Genomic DNA, 13,614 nt, shown 5'->3' with positions numbered 1-13,614 from the left:
GCGGGGTTACCTGAGCATGGAATAGAATGGCAAGCTCATCGGGATACCTGGGTCTCATTAAAACATCTCTTAGTGCCCCTGAGCTCATAGGACAAAAAAATAAATAACGGAGGTGGTCTGCAGCGTGTTATTATCTGTGGCAAGGGGTGGTGTTGATTGGTTGTTGCTGTGACAATTGGGCCGGGAAGTGTTAGTGTCGGCCAGGCGGGTGAGTGTTTTTCGGCAACCCTCCCAAAAAGCTCAACAACTCTGGGCCACCCTCCCCCCAAAAGCTCAACAACTCTGGGCAATCTCCCCCCCCATCTTCTTAATTTTTAGTCCCCCAAAATAGGCGGCGTCTTATACATGGGGAGGCGTGTTATACACAGAAAAGTACAGTAATCTTTGTCACTCCTACATCTTGTAATCTGAACTTCCATCCTCTGTGCTTTCTGTTCTGAGACTTTTTGAGCTCTTCTCAGCCTTGGGGAGGGTGGTGGGGGAATGCTGTCCAACGACTGTGAAGCTGTCAACCATCTCTTCCCCAGTGTTTCTTCTTCTTCTAGCTCAGAGATCAGCAAGGTTTACCTTGCCTGGGCTGGTTCACTCCAGCGGAGATCCCTCTGTGGGCCGGATCACACACACACATGAGTGCATGTGCCCACGATTTCTGGTGTTTGCGCAGACGCAATTTTGGCACCACAGAAGTGAGTCACTGTGCCGGTTTAGTGCAGCGCGCGGGGACTCACTGAGCGAGCAGCTTGGTTTGGGAGCGGTTCGTGGGCCAGTTAAACAACCCCTGTGGGCCGCTTGTGGCCCATGGGCCTTAGGTTGCCTACCCCTGTTCTAGCTATTCCCCATCCAGTATTTCCCAGCTTCTGCCTTCTGAACTATGCCCCTCTGCAAACCACTGTTCCAAACCTACACTGTCCTCCTGTTCCTGGAAAGATTCAGGATCAGGGGGAGGGGGTGGCTCCTACCATGCCTCCTCAGTGCAGCCCTCCTCAGCACGGTCCCTGACATCAAGGATGACACTGAGATAGACAGAGAGGAAGCTGACAATATGGGCCACTATATGGACTGGTAGTATGTAAGGAGAAAGGAAACCCTCAGGTGTGGCTGAATTTGGTGGGAAATGCACAGTTAACCCTCACGGGACAGCCTCCACTCTGCTTTGTGGAATGCAGAACTGATTCAATTCATAACTGGAGGACTGCAGGCAAGGAAAGGGAGAGGAGTGGACTGAAGGGTTGCTAAGGGAACACTTTTTAAAATAAGAATGCAGTGAAGGGAAGGTATGGGGAAGTCATGTTTTATTTGTATTTGTATTTTATGTGGTGTGTTTTGTTTTTCTTTTTGTTGTGAAAATTAATAAAAATTATTTAAAAAAAAAAGGAAAGGGAGAGGAGAATACACTTAATTGGATTGCTTGGGGTAGAGGGGTATAGATAATACCTTAAAACATAATGCACACAAGATACATACAGTCATACCTCGGGTTAGTGTAGCTTCAAGTTAAGTATTTTCGGGTTGCGCTCCGTGGTGACCCAGAAGTAACGGAGCGCATTACTTCCAGGTTTCACCGCTCGCGCATGTGCAGGCGCTCAAAATGATGTCCTGCACATGCGCAGAAGCGGTGTTACGTTTACTTCAGGATGCAAACGGGGCTCCGGAATGGATCCCGTTCATATCCCGAGGTACCACTGTATTAAATCTACTTCTCCCCCCTGGCTCACCTCACTGCCTCTTATTGATCCTTAACTGGATCTAACTGCCTTGGAAAATTCTTGAGCATCAGAAGGAATACTCCCATTCTAAAAAGGGCAGGGCACCATTTGTTTCCAAGATCTTGCATACTGGCCTTTGGGCATACAAATCTCCCCAAGTGACTCACAAAAGTGTGAAATGTTGCAGCATCAATTAAATGAATATGATACCAGGGGGAAAGGTCGCAACAGGAGAGCACCGAAAAAGCCAGAGGTACCCACATGCCAAACATTGCTGATCAAAAACATCAAAAACTGATGTCTGACACGAGCCAGCCAGCAGTAAATCACACAGTGCAAGTTGGAGTTAACATTTTACTAGCAAAACCACAGACTGCACAGGCTTGGTAGAGTGTAAAGTCTAAGGAGCACAGCAACCCATCCCTAGTAGGTCTTGCCCCCACATGAAGTAGTTGCTGAGATTGAAGGTCCCTGCCTTCCCACCACTGCCTAAGTGGTGGGAAGGTAGGGACCACTACTCCCCTCCTCTCCAGGGTTTCTCCCCACAAGCAATTGGAGGCTGCATCTGTGTGCTACTAATCTTTTAATTGCCCTTTTCATGACTCTTCTGGTTCTGGAAGACAATGGGGAGGGGAGGGGGGAGCTTGTCACAGCAGGAGGGCAAGACACCCATGGCTCGTCACCAGCCTGAATCATCTCTGCCTCTTGACCTCTCTCCTCCCACCCTCCTGCTTCAGCTTCCACCTCTGATTCTGGACTTCTTTCTTCCACAGAGTCTCCCAGCTCACTAAACCCTGTTACTTCCTCAGCTTCCGACACCTCCTCTTCTCCCTCTGACCACTCATCATTGTCCCACCTCCACTCCCGGGGCTCTGAACCTTCTTGTTGTTTCCTAGCCTGTTCCTCCCACCATTCTTTTGCATCCAACCAGTTCATGACAATGGGGGAACGCAGAGCACTTACAGTATATACTCTAATATAAGCTGACTTTTTCAGCATATTTTTTATGCTGAAAAAGCCTGCCTCGGCTTATACTCGAGTGAGGCAGGCAGCTGCGGAGGGATGAGCAGCAAGAAAGGAGCCCTTTCTTCCTGCTCGTCCCTCCGCCACTGCCCGCATCTCGCAAGGGCAGGCACAGGAGCCGCGGCTGGGAGAGGTGCTGTGCTGTGCCTCTCCCAACCGGGCTCCTATGCCTGCTCTTGCGAGTGGCAGATGAATGAGCGGCTGCTCCTTCCTCCTCCTCCTCCTCCACCTCTGACGCTGTCGGCGGTGGGGGAGGAGCGAGCAGCCCAAAAGCAGCCCTTTCGGGCTTCTTGTTCTTCCTCCTCTGCTGCCGCCACCACCAGGTTTGTGGTGTGGTGAACCGGCTTAAACTTGAGTCAATAAGTTTTCCTAGTTTTTTGTCCTAAAATTAGGTACCTTGGCTTATCTTCGGGTCGGCTTATACTCGAGTATATACGGTATATTTGAAAACTGAGAAAAAGAAATCTGAGATTCCTACATTGCAGGTGATTGGACTAGATGACTCTTGGGGTCCCTTCCAATTCTAAAAAACAAAATAAAACGTTTGTATGAAATGAATAGATTCATCCAAATCTGTGGAATGTCCTTGCCTTTTGAAAATATGGGCATCTTTTGTGATGTAATATTCCAAGGCAGTTGGAATCTGCTTAGAATGAATAAGAGGCAGTGAGGTAGGAGAGAGAAGTGGAAAATTAGACTTCCCATTGTTTATAGATTTTTATAAAAACGAGTCAAGGTTCATTAAGTATTTTAGACTCCATCAGTGCCCTCTTCTCTTCCCCCCATCCAGCTGATTGCGGGGCTTCCAAACTGCTGCTATTTTGAGGTGAGATTGAATCACATTTCAAGCAATTTCAGGTTACATCTGGGTAGGGATGGGGCATTTGGAAAATTGGTTCTCATTTAAAGAAGAAGAAGAAGAAGAAGAAGAAGAAGAAGAAGAAGAAGAAGAAGAAGAAGAGGAGGAGTTTGGATTTGGTATCCCGCTTTATCACTACCCAAAGGACTCTCAAAGCGGCTAACATTCTCCTTTCCCTTCCTCCCCCACAACAAACACTCTGTGAGGTGAGTGGGGCTGAGAGACTTCAGAGAAGTGTGACTAGCCCAAGGTCACCCAGCAGCTGCCTGTGGAGGAGCGGGGAAGCGAACCCGGTTCACCAGATTATGAGTCTACCGCTCCTAACCACACTGGCTCTCTTAAAGATGAGTCTTCTCCATTCAATTTTCTGCAACACTATGCGAAACAAAACACAGCCATTCACACACTTCCCTGAATTTTGATGTACAGCTCCAGTCAAGTACCATCTACAAAAATGCACGTAAGGAGGTAAATTGTGTATTATAATGCATAGTTTAGTAAAAAAATAACATATAAAAACCCCCTCATAAACGGATGTGGAATCATTAAGGTCTTAAGATTGGGAAAGCGAGAAATGGAGGAGCAAACTTTGACAGATTTACCTGCTAGTTAAATCAAATAAATTAAAATAGTCCTACCACTGGCATGATTTTTATCTAAGATTGCAAGCCTACGCATAGCTTCTTGAGCGTAAGCCCCACTGAATTCAATGGGACTTACATCTGAGTAAACATGCCTGGGATTGGGCTGCAAGGATCGCTGATGAGACCTCCCCAAGCACAACCAGAAATCTTTCAGTGGCCTGTAGTCACAATTCTCCTTCTTGTCAAACCCTTCCCTCTTTCCCTCTGACAGATCTCCTTTGTAGCCAGAAGATGATGGAGGCAGAGAATAGCTGGCAGGTTGCCAATCCTTCCTCAAAGACAAAAGGTTTGGCGTCCTCTGTAGCAACAGTGGCAACCCTAATCCTTGCCTTACTTTGCAAAGGTAAGAGCCATGTGCAGAAATGAAGAGGAAGAAAATCACTAATTCCTTTGTCTTTTTATGATTTCTCCAAGTCCTTATGCCCCCCCAGTCACCCACCATTATCTTATTTCCTGTCTGCTACTGTTGCCATTACCACCTCTCCCCTGTCCCTTCTGACATGAAATTGACACGATGAGGAAATGCTTTGATATATATTTTTAACCAATGTTCCTGTCCACTGGATCGCTGGTGTCCACTTAGACTGGTAAGGATGAAGACAAGAGAGTCAACAGCAAACACAGCCAGAGCCAATGACTGGCAGAGTCAACTGATTCTAGATTTGTCTCCATCCTTGCTGAAGCCTACAAGTGGCTCCACAGAGTTGGAGGAGGAGGTTCTGGGGAAGAAGGTAGGCAAGTAGGCGCTCAATGAAGTGAGATTGAGGATGGTGGGGTTGTGCAGTGGTTTGGAGCAGATAGCTGGGGCAAGGGATTCAGAGGCAGGGAGGGTAAAGGTAAAGGTAAAAGGACCCCTGACATTAGGTCCAGTCGTGACCAACTCTGGGGTTGCGGTGCTCATCTTACTTTTTTGGCCGAGGGAGCCGGCGTACAGCTTCCTGGTCATGTGGCCAGCATGACTAAGCCACTTCTGGTGAGCCAGAGCAGTGCACGGAAACACCGTTTACCCTCCCACCAAAGCGGTACCTACTTATCTACTTGCACTTTGACATGCTTTCGAACTGCTAGGTTGGCAGGAGCAGGGACCGAGCAATGGGAGCTCACTCCGTCGCGGCGATTCGAACCGCCAACCTTCTGATCCTCTTAAAGCCTTGTAAATGGCAAGAAGCAGAAATCAAGTGTGCTAAGAGAAGTCGTTTAGCATCCTGGACAGTTCCAAGGACAGTGATTAATAATCAGGGATAGCCAGTATAGTACTCTAAGGATTATTTTTGCAGATTTTATTCAAGTTTTATGCAAGTGTCTTTCTTTGCCCTTTCTCAGGGGCAGGCAAAACTTTGGCTCTTTTGGGGAGGCAATGCTCAGGTGGCTACCCTAGAGGAGGAGAACACTGAGCTTGTTTTAACTGAACATTTCTAGATAACACTTAAATCTTTTTTGTTCCCTCTCTGGCAGGCGTGCTGGCCCAGCACTTCGACTTTTCCATCAAAGTGGCCCAAACTATCACTGGACAGAAAGGTTCCTGTGTCTATGTTGCCTGCAAGTTTACTACACCTAAATGGTTCATGGAAAAGTCTGAGCCATTATATGCCTTTTGGCTTAAGGATGCAGATAAATCCCACAGCTGGATCTGGCCCGGATATTGGATCCCCGGTAAAATTGTCTGCACCAATAACAAAAATCAAAATCTTACCGCGACCCATTTCAAGCTAACAGGAGATCCTAAGACTGGTGACTGCTCCTTCAGAATCAAGAATATTGGGCCAGAAGATGTGGGCTGGTACTACTTGCGAATTGAGAAAGGAGAAAGATTCAGCTTTCTTTCTTTCGGTAAACGAATTCATACTCAACCTCGGATATTCTTGACAGGTAGGTGGCTCTCCTAGGAGCATTAAACATGGGATTTAGAAGCAAGAGACTCTGAAGCACTTCAGGGTGATTTGAATGTTTCAAAATTGTGCCGACACTGCATTAGGACCTGTGGACAGTCAGTTTCCAGGATATCATGCAGTTCTTAAGTGTGTGTGTGTGTGTGTGTGTAGGGGAAGAGGCCCATGAGAACGAAAGGATGACAACCTTGGTGGGAGTTAAGAGTGGCAAAATGTCTGTGACTGAGAAATCCCACCCTTAATCCAGGGCTCGTGCATCCTACTCAATGCCCTGTGAATTTTCTTCTCTCTCCTTCCCGGTGAATCTCACTTCTTTAGATCTGACGAAGCCAACGATTGAAAAGCCATCAGAGGCAGTCTGGCGTAAACCAGCCACTTTCAGATGTTTTGTGCCAGGAATGTGCCCAGAGAATATACCCCAAGTCAACTGGAATGCCAATATAAAGCATCACGTCAAACATATCTGGCAAAGGACAGTGGGCGACAACTGGAGTAAGACATCCGGAGCTGACATCACCTTTACGCCCTCCTTAGATGATGAGGGCAAAATCCTCACCTGCAGCGTCAGATACCATAACTTGAAGAAAACAATCTATCAAGGTACCCGCGTTGCCTTTGGCTGTGAGTAGCTCTCTCTTTTCTTTCCACTGCATTCAAATCCACAAACCCTCAGCATCTCCCCGAAGATCAGATCCCCACAACCTGTTTTGCCCTTGGGTTCCCCAGTTCCCTTTTTGGTGCCCTCAGTGCCCCCACTTTCTGACAAGTGGGGTCTGTGTCACAATGTTGCCATGCGCCTCATCCCCTAAGAGCACAAGTTTACCTTCCCTCAATCTGGTGCCCTACAGAGGTTGTTGGACTCCAACTCCCAACAGCCCCCAAAGCTCAATAACCCTGGGTCACCCACCCCCAAGAAAGCTCAACAACTCAGGGCAATTTCCCCCCATTTTCTCAATTTTGCATCCCCCCAAATAGGGGGCATCTTAAACACGGGGACGTGTTATACATGAAAAAAACAACAACAACGGTATTATGTTTTGAAGACTTACTGGCCTGTACATGGCAGGATCATTTCTACATTCCTTTTATTTATTTATTATTTATCTATTTATTGGGGGAAAAAATTAATAGCAAAATTCTTTGTATAGTCATTTCTCTGAATCTTGTGGCTCCCCCTTCCCCATCCCTTTCATTGGTCCTAATAACAGTTTTTTTAAAACAACAACAACAACCATCTACATATCATTATATTCTCCATGATTTTCATTTCTCTAAATTATACATAAACCTCATTGCTTTACAAGTGATTCTTGAAGTCCAGCTAATGTCTGGATTTGCTTACAATGGTCTCTTAGGTAAATTATAAAATTTCCCCACTCTTTTTTAAAGTCCTTATCTTCTTGATTCCTCAGTCTCCCAGTCAGTTTTGTCATTTCGACAAAGTCCAGCAGTTTGGCTTGCCATTCTTCCTTAGTCGAGATTGTTGCTTCTTTCCATCTTTGAGTTAATAACATTCGTGCAGCTGTTGTCGTGTACATAAAAAGTCTTTTCTGATCTTTTGGAATCTCAGTACCTATAATTCCTAAAAACAAAGGCTACAGTTTTTTTCTGTTTTGACAAAAGTTATTTTTAACTTTTTTTTCCAGTTCATTATATATCATTTCCCAAAATGATTTTGTTATCTTACATAACCACTGCATATGATAAAAGGTACCCTCTATGTTCCTTTTATATGCTGGCACCACACTTGCCTTCCACCACCCAACTGGCCTTTGTTCTGGCTCTACATGTGAGCAGAGCTGTCTGAACTAGAAGCCCCATCAATCTTTACTCCAAGCCAGTGGCAAGAGCCTACACCCCATGCCTGAAGATATGGACTACAGCTCCCATTTCTCCTAATGCTTGGCCAGGTCATTTTGGGATGCAGCTACCCCATTCCAGGTGTGACCTCTGCATAAGACAGAGTTTACTGCTGTGGCTCACCTTCTGCATCCCAGAAGCCTCTCATGCTCTGTCGTAGCTATGCCAGGTAAGTTAATAGCCCAGGATTGGGTTCATTCACCCTGGCTTTCCAAAATCTTTTCCCAGATCCCCCTGAGGCCAACACCACCATGGGGAGCACAACGTGCCAGTACGAGAAGAAAGAACACTTATGCTTCTGTTCTATCCACTCCTGGCCTCCATCCAAGATTCAATGGCACGTGGACGGGAAGCTTGTAAATGAGACTGTGAGATCAGAGGCCAGGAAACTCTTCTCCCGGGTTGACGGCAATACAGTTACCAGCACCCTGAGCTGGCCAGGAGACTTAGATAGCCAGAAAAAGTCTTTAGTCACCTGCACCGGAGCAAATAAATATGGGGCGGTCACAATCAATGTCTCTGAGCTCAGTTCCGGTAAGCATGCCTTCCCACTTCATCTTTAAGTCTCATGCATGGTCTGCTAACATTTACACATCTCCAGGAGAAAGCCCAAGGATTGCATATCATTTTTAATTGTGTTTATCTGAATGCAAATTTTTATATGCCAGCTTTCAGGATACAAATGCTTCCAAAGTTAACCCCACCCACAAAAGGAAACAATATCAATATATTTTAAAAGTTTTTGAGATCTCTGAGGCAGGGCAGTTGATGGCACAAACGTTGTGTGTGAAGAGGGGATGGTTCTGCTGGAGCAAGCTCTGAGATGGTCTTTGCCTATGTCCCATTGTGGCGATCACACAGGGTCCCTGGACGTTTCACCTTATATTGATCCCTGTGCCACCACTTTATTTCTCGCTGCCTCCACCCAGGCCCTACCTGGTACTTTTGTTTATTTATTGCATGTGGTTTCATAAACAGTATTGGTCAATTACATTCATGGGGTGCCTATCCAGACCTATAACCTCTGCTACCTGCTCTCACTCACTAAACCACCTCTCAGATATTTACTTATCTTCCTAGCCCCTAACTATTCCTGACTCAACCTATTTCACTACACTAAATCAACCTACCCACAACTCTATCCCAATTCACTCCCACTCCAACCAACCACCCAACTCCCAACATACTCCTCCCTTTGCCCCTCCAAGAGCTGGTTTTATAGTCCCTCTGACTCCACCCCCCGGGTTCTGATTGGGTAACCTGTTTAACTATTTCACCTCCAGCACTCTCATATGTTAACGTCATACCCATCCTCTCCTGGGATTCTTCTGACAGGATCCTGTGGAGGGGAAGGGAAAGAGCAGCTGGAGCAGGACCCACATTTATTCCATAGAGTTGGAAGGGACCCTGAGGATTATCTAGTCCAACTCCCCACAATGCAGGAATATGCAGTTGTCTCTTATGGGGATTGAACCTGCAACCTTGGTGTGGTCAGCACCATGCTCTAACCTGAGCTATCTTCACCTTTCTCCTGGGATCCTTCCCACAGGGCAGTTGATGGTGGATGGCTCTGTTTGGGAGGAAGTGTCCAGCAGCAGCAGCAGGTATTGTGATGGTCTCTTGCCTGCCCTTTCTCCTGGGAGCCTTTCCAGAAGACCGTTGGTCATGGGCAAGGAAAATCTATGGAGCTGGCTCTGAGGGAGTCTAAATCTGTCCCTCTCTCCCCTAGGCATGCCTTTAGACTATTCAGCCCATGCAAGAGACACTTTATACAAAAATAAATAAACAAATCACTCTTAAAGGATGCCGCCCTCTTCACAATCCTGATATTGCCTTATGGCAGACCTTCTGAAGGCACTTGCTAAAAGTGGGAAAAGCCAAAAAGGGAAATTGGTTGGTGGGGCCAAAGTAAACCAGGAGTCAGGGCTACAATTTCCCTTTTGCTTCCAGTGATCACCTTGACATAATGATGCCTTCAGTTAATCAACCATGCAATCGTTGTGGACTGACACACTCCCTCTGGCACTCTTTACATGAGTGAAGTTGCTTGCTGAGATGTGCCGATTCCCTTAAGAGTTGCCTTTCAAGAGCAACAGAAGCGCTGGATGAGACAGGCAGTGCTGAAGCTGGTTGCAAAGTTTCAGGTTGACACAGGAAGCGATGAAGGGAGATCACATTGGGTGCTTCAGGTTCTGCACTGAGATCCCTATGCCAATGATGCGTTTAGTCACAGGCAAAAGTGGCTGAGGCAACCACTGCAATTTTCTTTGTGTACACACACACACACACACACACACACACGCAAACACATCTCTCCAGGGCCATATTTTGACAGTTCAGGCAGGCAAAAGCAGAGCAGGCCTGGTGAGAGTTGTGATCTGGTGAGCATCCAAAAGGCTTGGAAATCTTTTATTTCGGAGGGATTTTATTCTGGTTTTTGTGTGGGTGGTATTTTGCAATTCCTTGTTTACGCAACTGCCCAGAAAACTCAGCCAGGTGTCTGATATAGAAATGTAATAAAATGTCGCCATCATTATCCAAGGTGCAGTGACCAAATCACCACATGATGACAAGATGGAGCTGAGCAGTGGGATGATTTCTGGGATCGTTTTCGGGGTCATTGCTGCACTTGCCATTTCAGGGGGCATCATTTGCTCCTTCTTAGGTGAGTAATATATTCTGGAACCAGAGATTCTGGGGTTGTGTTCTTTCCCCAGAGATCAGATAGAGGTGGTTTTTAACCATTACTATATCATCATCATCACTGATAACATCTGATAGTCTATACTCAAAAGTGATCAAGATGAAATGTAAACAGCAAAAACGACAATTACAAACCAGAAAACTGAAAACAGTGTGCCATAGAAAATACTTAAAATGCTTCTCCAGTAATGTAATAAGATGCACAAGTTCTACTTACCCCACTAAAAGATTAGCTCCACCACATGACTCACTCTAGCTGGGACTGTTTTTGTTTCTAACATTGTTGTGACCCACCGTGGGAGCAGCGGCGGAGCAAGCTGATAGAGCACCTGGGGCGGCACGCCCTGCCCCGAGTTGAGGCAGGATGCTCCGTCGGGCCTCCAAGGAGTCTGCCTGCCTCCTCCCACTCAGCTGCCCTACAGCTGGGATGGGGGAGGCAGCGGGCGGACCGTTTGGGGCAGTATGGAGCCTGTGGCACCCAAGCCACCGCGTCACTCCCAGGAGAGATGCATGGCTCAGGCATGCTGCAGGCCTGTGGGGAGTGCCGCCTGGCATTTTGTCACCCCCCAGTGGTGACACATGGGGAGGACCACCCCCACTGCACCCCCTTCCTCTGCCCCTGCCTGGGAGCTTATGGTGAAAGGTGCATGTAGTTTAAATCTATTATAGTTATTGTCATTGCTAATAACCACACAGTTCACTGTAACTCCCAGACTGAATAAAAAAGGTACAGTGGTACCTTGGGTTAAGAACTCAATTTGTTCTGGAGGTCTGTTCTTAACCTGAAACTGTTCTTAACCTGAGACACTACTTTAGCTAATGGGGCCTCCCACTGCTGCTGCGCGATTCTGTTCTCATCCTGAAGCAAAGGTCTTAACCCGAGGTACGATTTCTGGGTTAGCGGAGTCTGTAACCTGAAGCGTCTGTAACCTGAAGCATCTGTAACCCGAGGTACCACTGTATTAGTGTGGAACCTTAACATGCATGGTGGTGGTGCCAAGCATGTTTCTCTGGGGAGAGCATTCCACAGGTGACAGAGGGGCACCACTGAAAAAGGCAGCTTCTTGGGTAAGGAAGATGGATGAAATCAGTAAGGTCTCCCTATATGGGGAGAGGTGGTCATTGAGGTAATGGTTAGAGTGTTGGATTACTACCTGGGAGAGCAGGGTTAGAATTCCCACTCAGCCGTGAAGCTGATTGACCTCAGACCAGTCACCATCTCTTAGCCAAACCTACCTCGCTGGATTTTTGTGGAGATGAAATGGGGGTGGGGGTGAGGAGGAAAACCATGTACACCACCTTGAGATTTTTGGAAGATAAAGGTGGTATATAAATGTAATAATAAATAATTTTTTAATTATTTTTTATACCTTGCTCATCTGCATGGGTTTCTCCAGCCACTCTGGGCGGCTCCCAACAGAATATATTAAAAACACAATAAAATATCAAACATTAAAAACTTCCCTAAACAGGGCTCCCTTCAGATGTTTTCTAAAAGTCAGGTAGTTGTCTATTTCTTTGACATCTGATGGGAGGGCATTCCACAGGGCGGGTTCCACTACTGAGAAGGCCCTCTGCCTGGTTCCCTGTAGCTTTGCTTCTCGCAATGAGGGACCCTCCAGAAGGCCCTTGGAGCTGGACCTCAGGGTCTGGGCTGAAAGATGGGGGTGGATACTCTCCTTCAGATATACTGGGCCGAGGCTGTTTAGGGCTTTAAAGGTCAGCACCAACACTTTGAATTGTGTTCAGAAATGTACTGGGAGCCAATGTAGGTCTTTCAGGACTGGTGTTATATGGTCTTGGCAGCCACTCCCAGTCACCAGTCTAGCTGCCACATTCTGGATTAGTTGTAGTGGTCACCTTCAAAGGTAGCCCCACTTAGAGCTCATTGCAGTAGTCCAAGCAGTAGTCCAAATAAATAAAAATACTGCAGACCTGAGCTACGTAAGGCTTTATAGGTCAAAACCAGCACTGTGAGCATGGAAACTAAGTGGTAGCCAGTGTAACAACAACAACAACAACAATAACAACAACAACTTTTATACCGCCCTATACCCGCAGGTCTCAGTGTGGTTCAAATTATAAAAGCACAATATAAAAGCACAAAATACATAATAAAAACAAGAATAACCCTATTGAGACACATAGATACATGACTCTTAAGAGGCGCGCAATAACCAAAAGCACAGGGTCTCTTTAAAGCTGCTCCTGGTGCCCCATAGCTCCTAAAATAGAACAGGAGACAAAAAAGAATAAAGGAGCTGAGACTGAGATTGGGGCTGAGCATTTGGAATGGTTCTAATTCTCATTATTCTCCTTCTTCCAGCGTTCCGTCGGCGAGTAACCAACATACCAGTGATTTGACTTCAGTTTTTACAGTGCATGTTGATATTTTCCATTCAATACAAGTGAGGGTCATATAAGATGAATCTCACATGACATGCTGTATATTATTTCATGTTTGCATCCCCCCAACGATGCACAGTTTAGATTATATGATGGAGCTGACAGAGGGTAGAGTACCTTCCACTGTAGATGTAAATTAAAAGCAAAATCCATTTTTGGCTGCTGGAACCAAAGGACTGAAGGGAGAGGAAACCAAGAATGGATTGTTTACCAGCAGAGGGTGTCTCAGAGGAAACCTGCACCTGGTTTCATAAATGGGTAGAGAGGCAGGACACAGCAGTTTTTCAGTTTTACTGTCAGGAGGGAATGCCACTCCACATATATACAGAGGTATTTTTCCTCACAACTTAAAATGGCTCTCAGTCTCAGTTCTGTAAGTCCTGTTTCTTTATTTAAAGGTGAGTAGGGAAAGTTGAAAAGCACAGACCTGCTAAAAAGCTCAGTCTGTGTTTTAATTAATATGTTTTTGTATTGTTTAAATTCTATCATAATTTAATCACTTTTAAACTATTGCTCTTTTCTTT

At 46.1% G+C, this 13,614-nt stretch overlaps 1 protein-coding gene across 2 annotated transcripts; it reads left to right on the top strand.

Moving 5' to 3' along the window:
• Positions 1–3,364: 3,364 nt before the first annotated feature.
• LOC310851562 (sialic acid-binding Ig-like lectin 14) lies at positions 3,365–13,443 on the top strand. 2 transcript variants are annotated; one of them, XM_083754111.1, is made up of 7 exons: positions 3,381–3,555; positions 4,444–4,575; positions 5,688–6,101; positions 6,440–6,742; positions 8,210–8,515; positions 10,524–10,646; positions 13,011–13,443. In XM_083754111.1, exons 2-7 carry the CDS (start codon positions 4,464–4,466, stop codon positions 13,046–13,048), a joined length of 1,296 nt encoding a protein of 431 aa, XP_083610237.1. In that variant the 5' UTR covers positions 3,381–3,555; positions 4,444–4,463; the 3' UTR covers positions 13,049–13,443. The 2 variants fall into 2 exon arrangements, with proteins under 2 accessions (XP_083610236.1, XP_083610237.1); XM_083754110.1 differs by lacking the exons at positions 10,524–10,646; positions 13,011–13,443 and having other exon boundaries at positions 3,365–3,400; positions 8,210–8,559.
• Positions 13,444–13,614: the final 171 nt, after the last annotated feature.

This window comes from Podarcis gaigeae (genome assembly GCF_964106915.1).
Source record: "Podarcis gaigeae genome assembly, chromosome: 8".
NCBI lineage: Eukaryota > Metazoa > Chordata > Lepidosauria > Squamata > Lacertidae > Podarcis > Podarcis gaigeae.
This window is presented reverse-complemented; position numbering and strand designations above follow the sequence as displayed.

Coding starts and splice junctions, on each gene's coding strand:
- LOC310851562 (XM_083754111.1), top strand. CDS start 4,464: ATGATGGAGGCAGAGAATAGCTGGCAGGTTGCCAATCCTTCCTCAAAG. Junction 4,576..5,687: donor CCTTGCCTTACTTTGCAAAG/GTAAGAGCCATG, acceptor CCTCTCTGGCAG/GCGTGCTGGCCCAGCACTTC. Junction 10,647..13,010: donor CATCATTTGCTCCTTCTTAG/GTGAGTAATATA, acceptor TCCTTCTTCCAG/CGTTCCGTCGGCGAGTAACC.